At 41.8% G+C, this 18,731-nt stretch overlaps 1 protein-coding gene across 1 annotated transcript; it reads right to left on the reverse strand.

The window, feature by feature from the left end:
• Nucleotides 1–6,266: 6,266 nt before the first annotated feature.
• On the reverse strand, nt 6,267–13,990 carry LOC112666902 (olfactory receptor 10H3-like). Its single transcript, XM_025458380.1, has 2 exons — nt 13,900–13,990; nt 6,267–7,231 (listed from the first exon to the last, which is right to left on the reverse strand). Exons 1-2 carry the CDS (start codon nt 13,988–13,990, stop codon nt 6,267–6,269), a joined length of 1,056 nt encoding a protein of 351 aa, XP_025314165.1.
• Nucleotides 13,991–18,731: the final 4,741 nt, after the last annotated feature.

Here is an 18,731-nt window from a genome sequence, read left to right on the forward strand (position 1 = left end):
ATTTAGAAGACAATATTATGAAATACTGGATACAGTGTTTGATTTAAAAAGGGCCAATGCATGTGGCATTTGATATTATGCTATTTTTGTTTATCCTTATGGTGGAAGAGAGGAAAGTTTTCCATTGTTTGCCCATTCAAGAGGAACCCTGTGCATCATTAACAAGACATACCCACATGATGCTGCCCTCCAGTCCCCAGGTAGATAGGATGGACTTCATCACACGGGGTCAAGAACAAGAGATCAGAACCACTAGATCCCATGCAAGGAGGGCAAACTAATTGGAGAAAAACAAATACCAAGCATGCATCCATCTCCTGTGGATGTGTCTGTTTTCATATACTTGAAACCCTAGAACAGTTCTAGGGACACAGCAGTTTTGTCACATTTCCTCACCATTGTATCACCTCCAGTTGTCAGGAGATTAGGGGATTGAATTTTCTCTGGATGATTTCTTTTTCTTTTTAAGATTTTATTTATTTAGTCATGAGAGACACACAGAGAGAGGCAGAGACACAGGCAGAAGAAGAAACAGGCTCCCTGCAAGGATTCAAAATAATATTAATAATTATTATAACTACTATTTTAAAATCCCAGTGGAAGGAGCTCAGGGTCTGTGTTCACCCACACCCAGGTTGAATCTTGCTTCAGAGCTTGTCAGTGCCTCCAGCCACTTTTCTAAGGAAGAATGGAAAATTCACAAAAAACAAACCTAGTCTTTCCTTAAAAAATTTTTATTGCGAACTCTAATCAAAAATTTGAATTGGAACGATCTGGTGCTGGTTGACATCTCATCTTTGAAAGGATAATGCAAATCTCACATCACTATGTCCAGTAGGCTTGCATCAACTCTGAGCTGTGTGCAAGCCTTAGTAAGTATTACGTGGTGGTTTTCTTCCTTTTTGTACAAAACTCTACCATGTTATCTGCATGAGTTAAATAAATAGGAGAAATGGTTTTAAAGCACTGCTCAAAAAAGCCACAAATAATATTGTTTTGGTTCCTGATTCTTCCTATAAGTCTCTATATCTACTGATATTATAATGTAATATTATATGCAATGTATTATATTTCATAATATTAGTATTATATTACATATTATAATCACATTAATATTTAATTATACTCATTATGAAAATATATACTGTGTCACTATTGTATGTTATATTAATAATTATATATTATCATTGCATTTATAATAATTAAATTATATTATATATAACAACTATGTTTTATAAAAATTCAATGTAATAAATTATTATCAAATATAATATGTAATAATATACATGTATGTAATAATATACACATAATATATTCATATATATCAATTTATTATTTATTTATCACTATTATAATACATTGTACTAGAGAATGATATTAATTATATTTATATAGTACTGGAAGTCCTAGCCTCAGCAATCAGACAACAAAAAGACATTAAAGGCATTCAAATTGGCAAAGAAGAAGTCAAACTCTCCCTCTTCGCCGATGACATGATACTCTACATAGAAAACCCAAAAGTCTCCACCCCAAGATTGCTAGAACTCATACAGCAATTCGGTAGCGTGGCAGGATACAAAATCAATGCCCAGAAGTCAGTGGCATTTCTATACACTAACAATGAGACTGAAGAAAGAGAAATTAAGGAGTCAATCCCATTTACAATTGCACCCAAATGCATAAGATACCTAGGAATAAACCTCACCAAAGATGTAAAGGATCTATACCCTCAAAACTATAGAACACTTCTGAAAGAAATTGAGGAAGACACAAAGAGATGGAAAAATATTCCATGCTCATGGATTGGCAGAATTAATATTGTGAAAATGTCAATGTTACCCAGGGCAATATACACGTTTAATGCAATCCCTATCAAAATACCATGGACTTTCTTCAGAGAGTTAGAACAAATTATTTTAAGATTTGTGTGGAATCAGAAAAGACCCCGAATAGCCAGGGGAATTTTAAAAAAGAAAACCATATCTGGGGGCATCACAATGCCAGATTTCAGGTTGTACTACAAAGCTGTGGTCATCAAGACAGTGTGGTACTGGCACAAAAACAGACACATAGATCAGTGGAACAGAATAGAGAATCCAGAAGTGGACCCTGAACTTTATGGGCAACTAATATTCGATAAAGGAGGAAAGACTATCCATTGGAAGAAAGACAGTCTCTTCGATAAATGGTGCTGGGAAAATTGGACATCCACATGCAGAAGAATGAAACTAGACCACTCTCTTTCACCATACACAAAGATAAACTCAAAATGGATGAAAGATCTAAATGTGAGACAAGATTCCATCAAAATCCTAGAGAAGAACACAGGCAACACCCTTTTTGAACTCGGCCATAGTAACTTCTTGCAAGATACATCCACGAAGGCAAAAGAAACAAAAGCAAAAATGAACTATTGGGACTTCATCAAGATAAGAAGCTTTTGCACAGCAAAGGATACAGTCAACAAAACTCAAAGACAACCTACAGAATGGGAGAAGATATTTGCAAATGACATATCAGATAAAGGGCTAGTTTCCAAGATCTATAAAGAACTTATTAAACTCAACACCAAAGAAACAAACAATCCAATCATGAAATGGGCAAAAGACATGAACAGAAATCTCACAGAGGAAGACATAGACATGGCCAACATGCATATGAGAAAATGCTCTGCATCACTTGCCATCAGGGAAATACAAATCAAAACTACAATGAGATACCACCTCACACCAGTGAGAATGGGGAAAATTAACAAGGCAGGAAACAACAAATGTTGGAGAGGATGCGGAGAAAAGGGAACCCTCTTACACTGTTGGTGGGAATGTGAACTGGTGCAGCCACTCTGGAAAACTGTGTGGAGGTTCCTCAAACAGTTAAAAATATACCTGCCCTACGACCCAACAATTGCACTGTTGGGGATTTACCCCAAAGATACAAATGCAATGAAACGCCGGGACACCTGCACCCCGATGTTTCTAGCAGCAATGGCCACGATAGCCAAACTGTGGAAGGAGCCTCGGTGTCCAACGAAAGATGAATGGATAAAGAAGATGTGGTTTATGTATACAATGGAATATTACTCAGCTATTAGAAATGACAAATACCCACCATTTTCTTCAACGTGGATGGAACTGGAGGGTATTATGCTGAGTGAAGTAAGTCAGTCGGAGAAGGACAAACATTATATGTTCTCATTCATTTGGGGAATATAAATAATAGTGAAAGGGAAAATAAGGGAAGGGAGAAGAAATGTGTGGGAAATATCAGAAAGGGAGACAGAACGTAAAGACTGCTAACTCTGGGAAACGAACTAGGGGTGGTAGAAGGGGAGGAGGGCGGGGGGTGGGAGTGAATGGGTGACGGGCACTGGGTGTTATTCTGTATGTTAGTAAATTGAACACCAATAAAAAAAATAAAAAAAACAATCTTTATGTCACAAAAAAAAATTATATTTATATATTGGTATATAACTTATATCAATATATATAAAATATATGCGGTATATTATATATTATATGCCTTATTAACATATCTACCATATTAATATGGTATATTATATATTACATATACTATATATATAGTATCATAGTATATAATACATGCTATATATAACTTAATATATATTACATTTTATATAGTGGAACAATACAATTCTAGCATACTATATATAATATGTAATATATTATAATAGCATTAGAACAAGCATAGTAGCATAGTAGGCTACAAAGGTAAGCAAGACACAGTCCTTGCCTCTGAGGAGCTTACAACTTAATGGGGAGATTTACGGGGGACTGGAGTACCAATGTGTACTGTACAGTAATCATGCTATTCAAAAATGATTCATATAAACCGCAATGAAGTGCAGATAGCAAGATCTCCGCACCATGTGAAGGCTGCAAAATGCTCTAAGAGTGTCAAGAGCTGTAATTTTACATTTTTTTCCTCCTGGCAAACTTAGCAACTTGCTACATATTTCATAGAAGTGAAGGACTCAGCATATATGAGTCATAAGTACATGTGAAGGATGGGCTCCCCAGGCCCTGGGCTGGGTACCCTGCAGCTATACACCCGAGGACCTTGCTGTCAACAAGCATCCTGCAGCCAGGCTGTTGGGACTCCTTCACCTCTGCTAACGGATTACCAAAGATACTCAACCCTTCTCTTGAGCAATCTCAATCCCCTACGTCTTCTCCATAAAAAAGAATGGCCTAAGAATCTGGCTTAAAATGAATTTCATCATGAAACCACATAACATATAATGACAGGATGCCATTTCAGGAGTCAGTTTTCTAGGGCTGCTGTAACAAACCACATAAACCAGTGACTTAAAACCACACACGTCTTTCCTCTTCCATGTTGAAGGCCAGAAGCCAAAGTCAGGGTCACCAGGTGTGAGTGTACATGTGAGCGGGGCTGCGTCATTTTGGGGATTTAGGGAAGAATCTGTCTCCTGGTTTCCCAGCTGTAAGTCAGCAGGCATTCCTTGGCCCAGGGTTCCTGCTTCAGCTACTCCAATCCCTCCTTCCAGTGTCACAACCCCTATTCTCTCTGTGAGTGACCTCTCTTGCCCCCTTTTATAAGGACACTTGCAATCATAGCAGGCCCATCTGGGTGATCCAGGGTAACCTCTTGTCTCAGATCCTGAACTGCATCTCATCTGCATGCAGTCCCTTTGGCCAGGGAAGGGAACATAGTCACAGGTTCTGGATAAGGGCATCTCAGGTAGGACGGATTGGCATGAGTCATTAACACCAATAATTGTAAAATAATGAAATGGAACCCCAGGGTCTCATTGCAGTGTTGATGTGACAAAGTGTCTCTGTAACTCCTCTGGAGTCAGTGTTTCTCCCTGGCTGTGTGAAACGGCTGTGTGCACAGGCTGTACCTGCCCTCTTCCCCGAAAGTTGTCTATTCCTTCTAATGACAACCCTCCTCTCAGTAACAACCATATTTCTCTCTGCAGGCGCTTGAGAGAGGTGCATTCCTGATCACCAACTGCACACAAATGCAGATTGTAATAGATTCCTGCTTCAGCACTTCAGGGCTGTGTGGCTGCGGACAAATAATCTCTCAGGTTTGCATTTTCTGCATTTCAAAAATGTGGATAGTAATAGATGTGGGTCATATCTAAATGTGCAAAAATAATAGTTTATTTTGAATCTTAGAAGAGTGAACGAATACACAGGATATCTTTCCCACAGCATTTGGTAAACAGCAAGCACTCATATGTGATAGCCATTCTTACATTTATTATGATAAAATATTTTCTGCCTGCGGCCCAAATATCTGGCCACACCTTAGAGTATGACCCTACACCAATGGAAGGCCCTCTTCTTGGATGTTCAGACATGTGGTTTTGCTGACCTCCAGCATGGGACTCAGACAGATCTAAAGTTGCATGTGACTCCTTCATTCATGTGTAACATCCACCAACATTTCTCATCTATTAAAGAGGGTAAGCATACCCTGACTACTTTTTATGCTATCTTGAGATAGCACTGTGCCCTCCAACACATCCCCCATATAGATTCAAGTAAAACACAGGAATGAGAAATTAATGTTTTACCGAAAGTAATGGGAGGAAAGAGGAAAAAGGGAAAGCATTTCTCGAAGATGTCAGATAGCAACACATTTTTAACATTCTCTGTTTTTGTATCCTAACATTGAACCCTCTCCTGCCCTATACTTGCCCCCTCCAATCCTTTTCTCTCTCTTTCTCTTCGCTTCATATTCTGACATCCTTCACTCAACTCAGATCAACAGAAACATTCTCTCAAGGTCTATCACATCCAAAGACAGAAGGAACTAGACAGAGTCAACTACTTTCTTGGAGACAAATAATTTATTTACTTGTACATTTTCATATTAAAGGGTAATTATAAAACACTGGAAATGCCTGAAAGAAAAGCCCCAATGAGGGGGCATTTATTATGCTTATTTCTGTTTATCTTACGGTGCAGGAAGTAAGGTCAATGATTTGGATCAGTGGCCGTACACATTCCTGTGATGCTCCTTTCTGGCCCATAAGTAGATAACACAGTCTTAGACACAGGTATGGGATGGAGCTCATCACAACGGATCTTAAATAAGAGACTGTGATCACTAAATCTTATGCAAGAGAGGAGAAAACAAATTAGATAAAACAAATACCTAGCATATCTCCAACACCTGGATGCATCCAACAATACCTTATTTTCTTATGTCCATAGGAGTAGACTTAATTCCCACAAGTCATTCTATCATATTCCTCACCACCAAACTGGCCATCAGGAGCGTAAGGGACTGAATTTTCTCTGGAAGCTTTTCTTTATGGCATTCTTGAGCTCCTTATTCCTGAGGCTGAAAATGATTGGGCTGAGAAACGGGGTAAAGACTGTATAGGTGGTGGCCATCAGGGTGTTACTGTCCATAGAATGGGGGCCCTTCGGCTTGAGGTAGATAATGGAGGCAAAACTGTAGTGCACAATAACAATAGTGAGGTGGGACACACAGGTGGAGAAGGTCTTGTGCCTTCCCTCAACAGAGGGGATCCTCAATATGGCCGCCACGATGAAGATATAGGAGAGGATGATGAGGAATAAACAGCCCATCAGAGCTGAGACACACACAAGGATCACACCCAAGGTGACTGAGGAATTCTCATTCCCACAAGCCAACTTTAAGAGGGAAAACACATGGCAGAGAAAATGATGAATCACATTAGACCCACAGAAGGTGAGGTGAAAAACTATCAGGGTCACCATCATCCCCATGACTGAGCCACCAGCCCAGGTCCAGGACACCAAACGGGCACAGGTGCGGATGCTCATGAGCACGTTGTAGCGTAGGGGGTGGCAGATGGCCACATAGCGGTCATAACCCATGATCATAAGCAAGAAGGAATGGGTGAAGCCAAACGTGAAGGAGAAGAACATCTGGGTGGCACAGGCCACAAAGGTGATGGAACGGTGGCTGGAGAGCATGTCAACCAGCATGCGGGGGGTGACGGCAACAGTGAACAGAATCTCAGAGGTGGACAGGGCACACAGGAAGAGGTACATGGGCGTGTGCAGGCTGCGCTCACTCCAAATAGTAGCCATGATGAGCAGGTTCCCCAGCAGCGTGAACAGGTACATCAGCAAGTAGAACAGAAAGAAGACAGGCAGGAGATGCTGTGGGAAGGTGGAGAAGCCCACGAGAATGAATTCAGACACCATGCTATAGTTCTGGCCAGCCACGGATGCTGCATCTGCTGAGATCACAGAGGGAATGAGGGGACCGGCAGAAAGATCATGAATCTATATAACAATATTGTGTTTGAACAATAGGAAATATGTGAAATGGGTAAACTTTAGATGTATTGAGTTAGGACGGGGAGAATGACCAGGGTACTCACTGTTTCTGCTGTTCTTTAGCATGGAACTGAAAGCTGTGAGCGGTGCTATAAGGAAAGAAAGAGAAAGTAGGTGTGTAACCATTGGAAGGGAAGAGACCTGCTCATCCATCTAGAAAAGGAAAAGAATAAAGACATAACATATCACAGCGAGAGAGAGCACAGAGTTGCAAATATTAGATCCACGTCCAAAAACCAGTTATTTCTCATAGAATTACAACAGTAGTAATCATTCAGAATATGAATTTTAAGTAAAAAGGAAGTTACCTTTCTTAATAGTGACACAAAGTATAAAGAAACAATTCTTAAGCACTTGGCCCGGCGATTTCTTTGTACTCAAGAAAATTTGAGTCTCTAATGGGCTTTTGTATGGGTACATTATTCACTCCCCATGTTTACCATCTTAGCAATTAACCCTGAGATTCTGTGAAAATATTCAGTTTTGGATACAGTCAAGCTGACTGGGTGGGACACAAAACAGAGTTTATCTACTCCTTCATTCACCCTGTGGTAACTTGTGGTTTTAGTCAAAGCATTTGAGGAACATATCCTCACCTTCATTGGAAAACTGAGGAGTTGATGGTCCCCAGAAAGAGTCTCTGAGGCCCTAGAGTTGTCCACAAAAGTCTTCCACACTTTGGAAGCCTCTGTTATAAAGCATCTAGGATTCAATCACATGAAATACCTACAAATTCAGAAATTTTAACCATTAATAAAAATATAAGTGGATTTGATTACATGGAGAAAAATGCATACTCTAGATGGCAACAGCAAATATGGTAATGATGACACTTCTTCCTCAAATTATATCATCAGTCAACTACATTCATAGTTTCAGAGAATCAATTGTACATTTCATAAAAGTTTCCTAAAATTCCTTTTTTCCTTCTTTATTTTTGTAAATTAAATTTTAATATGCCACATATAATATAGCACTGACTGCTCATCACATCACGTGCCTTTCTTAATGCTTGTCCTTCAGAAAAATAAGGTCAGTGCAATACTATACTGCTCTTCTAAAAATGGAATCAATAGGAAAGAAATGATATGGTAGGTATGCAGACCTATTATATACATTATACACATCATAGTCATCTCTCATTGTGACCCTGGAACAGAAAAAGACACTGATCGTAAAACAATCAATGTGATTCATCATATCAGCAAGAGAAAAACCAAGAACCATAGCATCCTCTCATTGGATGCAGAGAAAGCATTTGACAAAATACAGCATCCATTCCTGATCAAAACTCTTCAGAGTGTAGGGATAGAGGGAACACTCCTCGACATCTTAAAAGCCATCTATGAAAAGCCCACAGCAAATATCATTCTCAATGGGGAAGCACTGGGAGCCTTTCCCCTAAAATCAGGAACAAGACAGGGATGTCCACTCTCACCACTGCTGTTCAACATAGTACTAGAAGTCCTAGCCTCAGCAATCAGACAACAAAAAGACATTAAAGGCATTCAAATTGGCAAAGAAGAAGTCAAACTCTCCCTCTTCGCCGATGACATGATACTCTACATAGAAAACCCAAAAGTCTCCACCCCAAGATTGCTGGAACTCATACAGCAATTCGGTAGCGTGGCAGGATACAAAATCAATGCCCAGAAGTCAGTGGCATTTCTATACACTAACAATGAGACTGAAGAAAGAGAAATTAAGGAGTCAATCCCATTTACAATTGCACCCAAATGCATAAGATACCTAGGAATAAACCTCACCAAAGATGTAAAGGATCTATACCCTCAAAACTATAGAACACTTCTGAAAGAAATTGAGGAAGACACAAAGAGATGGAAAAATATTCCATGCTCATGGATTGGCAGAATTAATATTGTGAAAATGTCAATGTTACCCAGGGCAATATACACGTTTAATGCAATCCCTATCAAAATACCATGGACTTTCTTCAGAGAGTTAGAACAAATTATTTTAAGATTTGTGTGGAATCAGAAAAGACCCCGAATAGCCAGGGGAATTTTAAAAAAGAAAACCATATCTGGGGGCATCACAATGCCAGATTTCAGGTTGTACTACAAAGCTGTGGTCATCAAGACAGTGTGGTACTGGCACAAAAACAGACACATAGATCAGTGGAACAGAATAGAGAATCCAGAAGTGGACCCTGAACTTTATGGGCAACTAATATTCGATAAAGGAGGAAAGACTATCCATTGGAAGAAAGACAGTCTCTTCAATAAATGGTGCTGGGAAAATTGGACATCCACATGCAGAAGAATGAAACTAGACCACTCTCTTTCACCATACACAAAGATAAACTCAAAATGGATGAAAGATCTAAATGTGAGACAAGATTCCATCAAAATCCTAGAGAAGAACACAGGCAACACCCTTTTTGAACTCGGCCATAGTAACTTCTTGCAAGATACATCCACGAAGGCAAAAGAAACAAAAGCAAAAATGAACTATTGGGACTTCATCAAGATAAGAAGCTTTTGCACAGCAAAGGATACAGTCAACAAAACTCAAAGACAACCTACAGAATGGGAGAAGATATTTGCAAATGACATATCAGATAAAGGGCTAGTTTCCAAGATCTATAAAGAACTTATCAAACTCAACACCAAAGAAACAAACAATCCAATCATGAAATGGGCAAAAGACATGAACAGAAATCTCACAGAGGAAGACATAGACATGGCCAACATGCACATGAGAAAATGCTCCGCATCACTTGCCATCAGGGAAATACAAATCAAAACCACAATGAGATACCACCTCACACCAGTGAGAATGGGGAAAATTAACAAGGCAGGAAACAACAAATGTTGGAGAGGATGCGGAGAAAAGGGAACCCTCATACACTGTTGGTGGGAATGTGAACTGGTGCAGCCACTCTGGAAAACTGTGTGGAGGTTCCTCAAACAGTTAAAAATATACCTGCCCTACGACCCAGCAATTGCACTGTTGGGGATTTACCCCAAAGATACAAATGCAATGAAACGCCGGGACACCTGCACCCCGATGTTTCTAGCAGCAATGGCCACGATAGCCAAACTGTGGAAGGAGCCTCGGTGTCCAACGAAAGAGGAATGGATAAAGAAGATGTGGTTTATGTATACAATGGAATATTACTCAGCTATTAGAAATGACAAATACCCACCATTTGCTTCAACATGGATGGAACTGGAGGGTATCATGCTGAGTGAAGTAAGCCAGTCGGAGAAGGACAAACATTATATGTTCTCATTCATTTGGGGAATATAAATAATAGTGAAAGGGAATATAAGGGAAGGGGGAAGAAATGTGTGGGAAATATCAGAAAGGGAGACAGAACGTAAAGACTGCTAACTCTGGGAAACGAACTAGGGGTGGTGGAAGGGGAGGAGGGCGGGGGGTGGGAGTGAATGGGTGACGGGCATTGGGGGTTATTCTGTATGTTAGTAAATTGAACACCAATAAAAAATAAATTAAAAAAAAAAAGAAAAAGACACTGATCAAATTGATTGGATACTCAGAAAATATCCCTGCATGATTCACAGCTTAACATGTGATAAAGGTGGTGGGAGCACAGATCAAAGGGAAAAGGTGGACTGTCTAGGAGTTTGTGGTGGGAAAACTGGTCCTTTCATGAAGCAAAGTCAATCTGAACTTCTGCGTAAGACCACACACAAACAGGGATTCCAGGATTCAAGAATGAATTTGAAATAGGACTGAGAAGTTAATAGGAGAAGGTGTAGGAGAATCATTTTGATGACCTAGGAGTGGAGACGACATCTTAAACTTAAGAAGCACAAACACTGGTTGATTGTGAAGGAACAAAAACACCAACACAAAGAGTTTTTGTTCAACAAAAGATATCCTGGATCCAGTTAACAGGAGATGGAAAGGTGGGGAAAGATCATTTTAATGGTCCACAATTGACCAGGGAATGTGATGTAGAAGAAGCCAGTTACCTCTACAAGTAGGAAGCTCAATACAGAAATGAGCAAAGGTGTGAGCAGAGAACTCACAGAGGGTGTAGCACAGTCAAGGAAAACACGCTAATAAGAAAAAAAAAAGAGAGAGGGAGGAAAGGAATGAGAGAAAGAAAGGGAAATGCAGTGGGAATTCAGTGTAGACCTATTCAATGCCCCAAATTAGAAAGTGCCCAGTGCTGATCAGGATCTGGGGAGAAAGCAATATTTGTGCACTGCCTGTGAGAGCCAGGTGGGGAAAATTAACAGTTCATCTGCTAAGTGCACCAGCACAGGGCTCCAGCATCTATCTCCATTGCTCACATCTGTCAGAAGGGACCTATCAGAGGATGGTTCCGTAACTGCCTGTAGTGGAGAAATGGACAAGGCTGCTTGGGCACCATAACTGGGAAGATGGCAGGTCACATGGGCTGGAGCAAACCCTGGAGCCCTGGCAGCAGTTCAATGCACCCACAGCAGCATAAATAAACCTGTAAAACGGTCTTGAGTGAATGAAGCAAAAGCACATGAACACTGTAGCATAATTCTACTTAGGCACATGAAAAATACAGCACCTGAAACTATTCTGGATGATATTAATGGTGCATACATGTCACTCTACAGCTGTCAAAATTCATAGAATGCGCAACAAAGAGAGTGAACCCTAATGTAACCTGTGAGCCAAGTTAATAATAACGAATCAATATTGGTTCACCAACTGGGACAAATGCACCCCAAGAATACCAGATTGGACAACTTTTAGCAGCCACCCAGGCCTCAACCCACTAGATGCCAGTAGAATTTCTTCCCTCTCCATAAGCTGTCACAACCAAAAGTTCCTCCAGGCATATAGAAACATTTCAGGAGGGAGAAGGTAGATTCAGCCCCAAACAAGAATGCTGATTTAGAAGCAGTAGGACACTAGGCTGGGTGAAGAAGACCCTAAATGGACAACCTGAAAAGACTCCCAACAATTGCCCGAGGCTGAGAGCCTGTCCTATGATTCTTCTCCCAGGACCTGTCCCCACCCTCTCTTGGCCTTGCTCTCCACAACTGTCAAATATTACAGCCTACCCTATTCTTCCTGTTCCCCCTCAGCCTGGGCTGCCTCTTCCAGGAAGCAGCCAGCAGGGAAGAATAGAAAAGCTCTCCTGCCTGATGCTGTCAGCAGCACACAGGGGCAGGCGTGGGGCCAGACCTCAGGGCTCCTGGAACTGATGCTGTGTGCTTTAACCTGGCTGTAGCTTCCCAGCAGGCTGCTCCCCAGGGGCTCCCTGGGACACCAACCTGCAAGGGCTGCCCTCAGGGTCTGGAGAGGCCAGAAGGATCATCACAAGGCCTCCAGGGACCTGCTGCCTGTATACCTTCCTCCAACACTCCAACACAACCAAGGTTCCCTGCTGTCTCTCTCTGCCCAGAGGACTAGGGACTAGGGACTCCCAGTCTTGGTGAAGACAGGACTGGATTAGATGCTGGATTAGTCCCCCTTGGGTCAAGGCAGGGTCAGAGGGAAGACAGGAGCTGAGCACCCCAGAGTCAGAATCCAGGACTCTGCCCTGAGGTCTAGGCATCTGGAAGGCTTCCCACAATAAGGGTAGTTTAGAGCTGGGTCTCAGAGAGTGGTGACTTTTGGTCAATGGAAGCGTTCAGTGTCTTCTGGCCAATTGGCCAGCCCCACCCCTCCCTGTGGTCAGTTTTTCCCTATCCCTGGTGGCCTGGTGGTCCAAGCCAGAGAGTCTACATTAGTCTGTTCATCCTTGGTTTATAATAACACATTTGGTCTTTGTCCAGTCCCTGAGACACAGCCCTTAAGCCCTTGTCTCTGGAGTGATACTAGTGGCTTTTTAAATATATATGTAATATTCATATATATTGTATTGGAGTTTGATTTGCCAACATATAGTATAACACCCAGTGTTCATCTCGTAAGTGCCCCCTTCAGTGTCTGTCATCCCATTACCCCATCTCTCTGTCCACCTCCCCTTCCATCACCCCTTGTTCATTTCCCAGAATTAGGAGACTCTCATGTTTTGTCACCCTCTCTAATTTTTCCCACCCATTTTCTCTCCTTTCCCCTATAATCCCTTTCACTATGTTTTATATAGGGGCTTTTGATTTTTAGTGAATTGGGTGGTGGCTGGTAGCCCAGGATAACTTTAGGAAGGAGGCTGCTCTCCAGAGCTACCACGCAGTGATCAGAGACTTGGAACCACCAGGGAGGAGAAAGGGGTTACAGATTGATACTCTAGTAGTGATGATCAATTATTTAATCAATCATGACCATGTATTAACCTCCATAAAAACTTCCTAAACGAAAGATTTCAGAGATCATAGCAGTTGATGAACCCATGGAGGTACTAAGAGGGTGGCAAGTCCAGAGAGGGCATGGAGATTCCTCACTCCTTCCTCTATACCTTGCAGGATGCATCTCTTTTATGGCTGTTCCTGAGTTGTCTTTCATAATAAACCTGAGACAGTAAGTGTGGCATTTTCCTGATTTCTATAACTCATTGTAGTCAAGTATCCAAACTTAAAGGGGGAATTTGGAAATCCTCACATTTGTATCCATTTCAGACAGAAGTGCAGGTACCCTGGGCACCCAATACTTGTGACTGGCATCTCGAGGTAGTTAGTGTCAGCATTGAGCTGAATTATAGGACACCAAGGTGGTGTCTGGGTAGCTGGAGATTTGGTCATTGCTTTGGAAAGAACTCACCCATTTGCTGTTTTGAGAGTTAGCTTCTTCTCAACCCAAAACTGACTGAGACTTTTTTGGCTAGCTAAGAATATATACCACAAAACTGGCAAATAGTACATGAAGTGGGAAACTAACAATGCATAATTTTAGAATCAGGAACAAGCCAAGTCTTGTTGAACAAGACTCACTGTCTCTGCTGGTCATTAGCTGGGAACTGATAGTCTGGAATGGTACTTGAGGATGGTAAGAAAAGAAGGATGATCAGGATCAGAAGGGAAGAGATGTGATCATCTACCTAGAAAGAAGAAAGGGTGAAGGTGGAATATATTTGAGCAAACATAGAACTCAAGCTGCAGAAGATTAGATCAACATCCCAAACTCATAATATGTCCTGTAGAATTACACCCATAGTAATCATGCAAAACATACAATTTAAGGAAAAAGTAAGATAACATGACCATTAGTGATACCAACTATAACAAGACAGCTCTTACACATTTTGACCCGGGATTTCTTTATGCTAAAAAACTATTGAGCCCCTTACAGTGCTTTTGTTTGAGTAAGTTGTAACTCTCCAGTCAGTTATTAAACTGGAGAGTCTTTGAAATATTTAGTTATTGAGGTTTGCACTGCAGAAAATTGACCAAGGAATATTGTCTAGAATAAATAAGAAACCAGTTATATTAAGGAGGAGAGACTTCAATACAGAAATGAGACAAGGATATGAGCAGAGAAGTCACAGGAGGAGGTGCACAGACACATGAAAGGATGGTTTTAAGGCAAGGAGAGGGTGGAGGAAATGACCCTGCACTTTCACTGTACACCCATTCATTTCCCTAGACTAGAGAGTGCCCAATGAGGGTCAAAATATGGGAGAAAGCACTTAAGCCTTGGGCCTGTTGGCAAGAACCAAGAATGGAGAAGGATAGACTTTACAAGCTATATGTACCAGCACAGAGCTCCTGACCATCTATCTTGAATGCTCACAGCTGTCTGAGGGAGCTGTCACAGGATGTTTCAGTAGCATTGTAGTGGGGTTATAAACAAGCCTACTTGGGCACTATAACAGGGAAGAGAGCAGGTCACAGGGGCTGGATGCAAACACTGGAGTGCCAGACACCAGTTCCATGCACACACAGTAGCATAAATAAACCTGTAAAAGGATCTTGAGTGAATGAAGCAAAAGCAGATGAACACTCTAGCATAACTCATTTGGGTACATGAAACACAGAGCACTGGGAACTATTGTAGATGATGCTGTAATGGTATATATAAGTCACTCTACATCTGTCAAAACGTGTAGAAAGTGCAATACAGAACGTGAATCCTAATGTAACCTGTGAGCTGAGTTAATAATAATGAATTTATATTAGTTCACCAACTGGGACAAATGAACCACATGAATACCAGATTGGACAGTCTTTAGCAGCAACTCAAGCCTCCACCCCCTAGATGCCAGTAGCATCCCATCTCTCCCTAAGAGCTGTGAAAACCAAAAGGGCCTCCACACATGTACAAACATTATATAGGGGACAGAATCAGCCTCCAACAAGAAGACTTGAAGGTGCGAAAGACACTAGGTTGAGTGAAGAACCCAAGACCCAGAATGCGCTACCTGAAGAGACTCCCAATCTAAGAGCCTGTCCTATGATCATTCTCCCAGGACTTGTCCCCATCCTGTCTCGGCCTTGCTCCCCACAACTGTCAAATATTAAAACTTACCCTGTTCCTCCTGGTTCTCCTCAGCCTGAGCTGCCTCTTCCAGGAAGCAGTCAGCAGGGAAGAATAGAAAAGCTCTCCTGCCTGATGCTGTCAGCAGCACACAGGGGCAGGTGTGGGGCCAGACCTCAGGGCTCCTGGAACTGATGCTGTGTGCTTTAACCTGGCTGTAGCTTCCCAGCAGGCTGCTCCCCAGGGGCTCCCTGGGACATCAACCTGCAAGGGCTGCCCTCAGGGTCTGGAGAGGAGAAAGATCATCAGAGGGCCTCCGGGGACCTGTTGCCTGTACACCTTCCTCCAACACTCCAACACAACCAAGGTTCCCTGCTGTCTCTCTGCCCAGAGGATTAGAGACTAGGGACTCTCTGTCTTGGGGGAGATAGGGGTGGATTAGATGCTGGATTAGTACCCCTTGGGTCAAGGTAGGGTCAGAGGGAAGGCAAGAGCTGAGCATCCCAGAGTGAGAAACCAGGGCTCTGCCCTGAGGTCAAGGTCCCTAGAAGGCTTCCCACAATAAGGGCAGTTTAGAGCTGGGTCTCAGAGAGTGGTGTCTCTTGCTCAATGGAAGTGGCCAAACAGTCCAGCCCCATCTCTCCTTGTGGTCAGTTCTTCCCTATCCCTGTTGGCCTGGTGGTCCAAGCCGGAGAGTCCACATTAACATATGCCTCTCTGGGATGTAATTAAACACATTTTGGTCTATGTGTTGTCTCTGTTTAATGACCATCTGATCAGAGAGTCTTTGTATGCTCCTGAGATGACTAGTGCCTGTGGCCTTAACGAAACAACACATCTGCCTCCAACTCCAATATCTGGTCTCACCTTGAGTAATAGTTTGGATCCATACAAGGCCCCCTTCCTGATCCTCAGACAGATGCTTTTGCAAACCCCAGCCTCAGAGTCACCCAGAACTAAATTTCCATGGGACCCCTTCCCTCATGTGTTGTGTAACCTCCACCAACAGATCTCATCTGCATGATAAGGGTACCTACAACCTTGACCTCTCTTGTGCCATCTTGAGATATCATTGTGCCCACAATACATGCCCCAGATAAGTTCAAGTAAAACACAGGAATGAGAATTGATGCTTTCCTGAAAGTAATATGGGGGGAAGAGTAAAGGATATCCATAAGATGTCAGACAGCAACACCTCTTTACCATCCTTTAAGTTCTAAAGCAAGCGTGAACCCCTTCTCCCTTCCAGCTGTCATTTCTGTCTCTATCCTTCTATCTCTCATCCCTTCCTCTCTCATTGACTCTTCCCTTTTCTTTTGTGAAAATTGCCCTGTTACCAACCTCCTTGTCCTTCTTCATTCCTTTCCCAGATTTTGCCCCATATCCAATTTTAGGCAGTTTCTGTTCATATCAATTAAATGAACAGTTCTCTTTCTCTCTCTCTCCTTCACCTTCTAAACTCTTAACATAGAACACCTCCCTTAGGGTCTATCCCTCCCAAATCAGGGAGGAATTATAAAGAACAAACCATCTTCTATGAGACAAATACTTTATTATAATTTAAAACACAGTACTATGAAACACTGGATACAGTGTTTAATAAGAAAAGGGCCAATGCTTGTGGCATTTAAAATTATGCTTATTTTTCTGCTGGAGATTTATCCCAAAGATACAGATGCAGTGAAACGCCGGGACACCTGCACCCCAATGTTTATAGCTGCAGTGTCCACAATAGCCAAACTGTGGAAGGAGCCTCGGTGTCCATTGAAAGATGAATGGATAAAGAAGATGTGGTCCATATAAACAATGGAATATTACTCAGCCATTAGAAATGACAAATCAGGCACCCCGGGTGGCTCTGTGGTTTAGTGCCACCTTCAGCCCAGGGCGTAATCCTGGAGACCCGGGTTCGAGTCCCTCATCGGGCTCCCTGCATGGAGCCTGCTTCTCCCTCTGCCTGTGTCTCTGTCTCTCTCTCTCTCTCTCTCTCCCTGCATGAATAAATAAAACCTAAAAAAAAAAAGAAGAAAAGGAAGGAAGGAAAGAAAGAAAGAAAGAAAGAAAGAAAGAAAGAAAGAAAGAAAGAAAAAGAAAGAAAGAAAGAAAGAAAGAAAGAAAGAAAGAAAGAAAGAAAGAAAAAGAAAGAAAGAAAGAAAAAGAAAGAAAGAAAGAAAGAAAGAAAGAAAGAAAGAAAAGAAAGAAAGAAAGAGAAAGAAAGAAAGAAGAAAGAAAGAAAGAAAGAAAGAAAGAAAGAAAGAAAGAAAGAAAGAAAGAAAGAAAGAAAGGACAAATACCCACCATTTGCTTTGACGTGGATGGAACTGGAGGGTATTATGCTGAGTGAAGTAAGCCAATCGGAGAAGGACAAACATTATATGGTCTCATTCATTCAGGGAATATAAAAAATAGTGAAAGGGAATAAAGGGGAAAGGAGAGAAAATGAGTGGGTAATATCAATGAGGGTGACAAAACATGAGAGACACCTAACTCTGGGAAATGAATAAGAGGTAGTGGAAGGGGGAGCGGGCGGGGTATGGGGTGCCTGGGTGACGGGCACTGAGGGGGGCACTTGATGGTATGAGCACTGGGTATTTTGCTATATGTTGGCAAATCGAACTCCAATAAAAAATATACAAAAAAACCCATTATGCTTATTTTTGTTTATCCTTACGGTGAAAGAGAGGAAAGTCTTCCATTGCTTGTCCATTCAAGAGGAACCCTGTGCATCATTAACAAGACAAGCCCACGTGATGCTGCCCTCCAGTCCTCAGGTAGATAACATGTCCTGTGATGGAGCTAATGGGATGGACTTCATCATACGGGGTCAAGAACAAGAGATCATGACAACTATCCCATGTAAGGAGGGCAAACAATTTGGAGGAAAACAAACACCAAGCATGCAACCATCTCTTGTGGGTGTGGATATTTTCATATACTTGAAACCCTGGAACAGTCCGAGGGACACAGGAGTTCAGTCACATTTCCTCACCATCATAATTCCTCCAACTGTTAGGTGATTAGGAGATCGAATTTTCTCTGGATGATTTCTTTAAGGCATACTAGAGCTCC

The sequence above is a fragment of the Canis lupus genome, chromosome 20, assembly GCF_003254725.2.
Source record: "Canis lupus dingo isolate Sandy chromosome 20, ASM325472v2, whole genome shotgun sequence".
Lineage (NCBI taxonomy): Eukaryota > Metazoa > Chordata > Mammalia > Carnivora > Canidae > Canis > Canis lupus.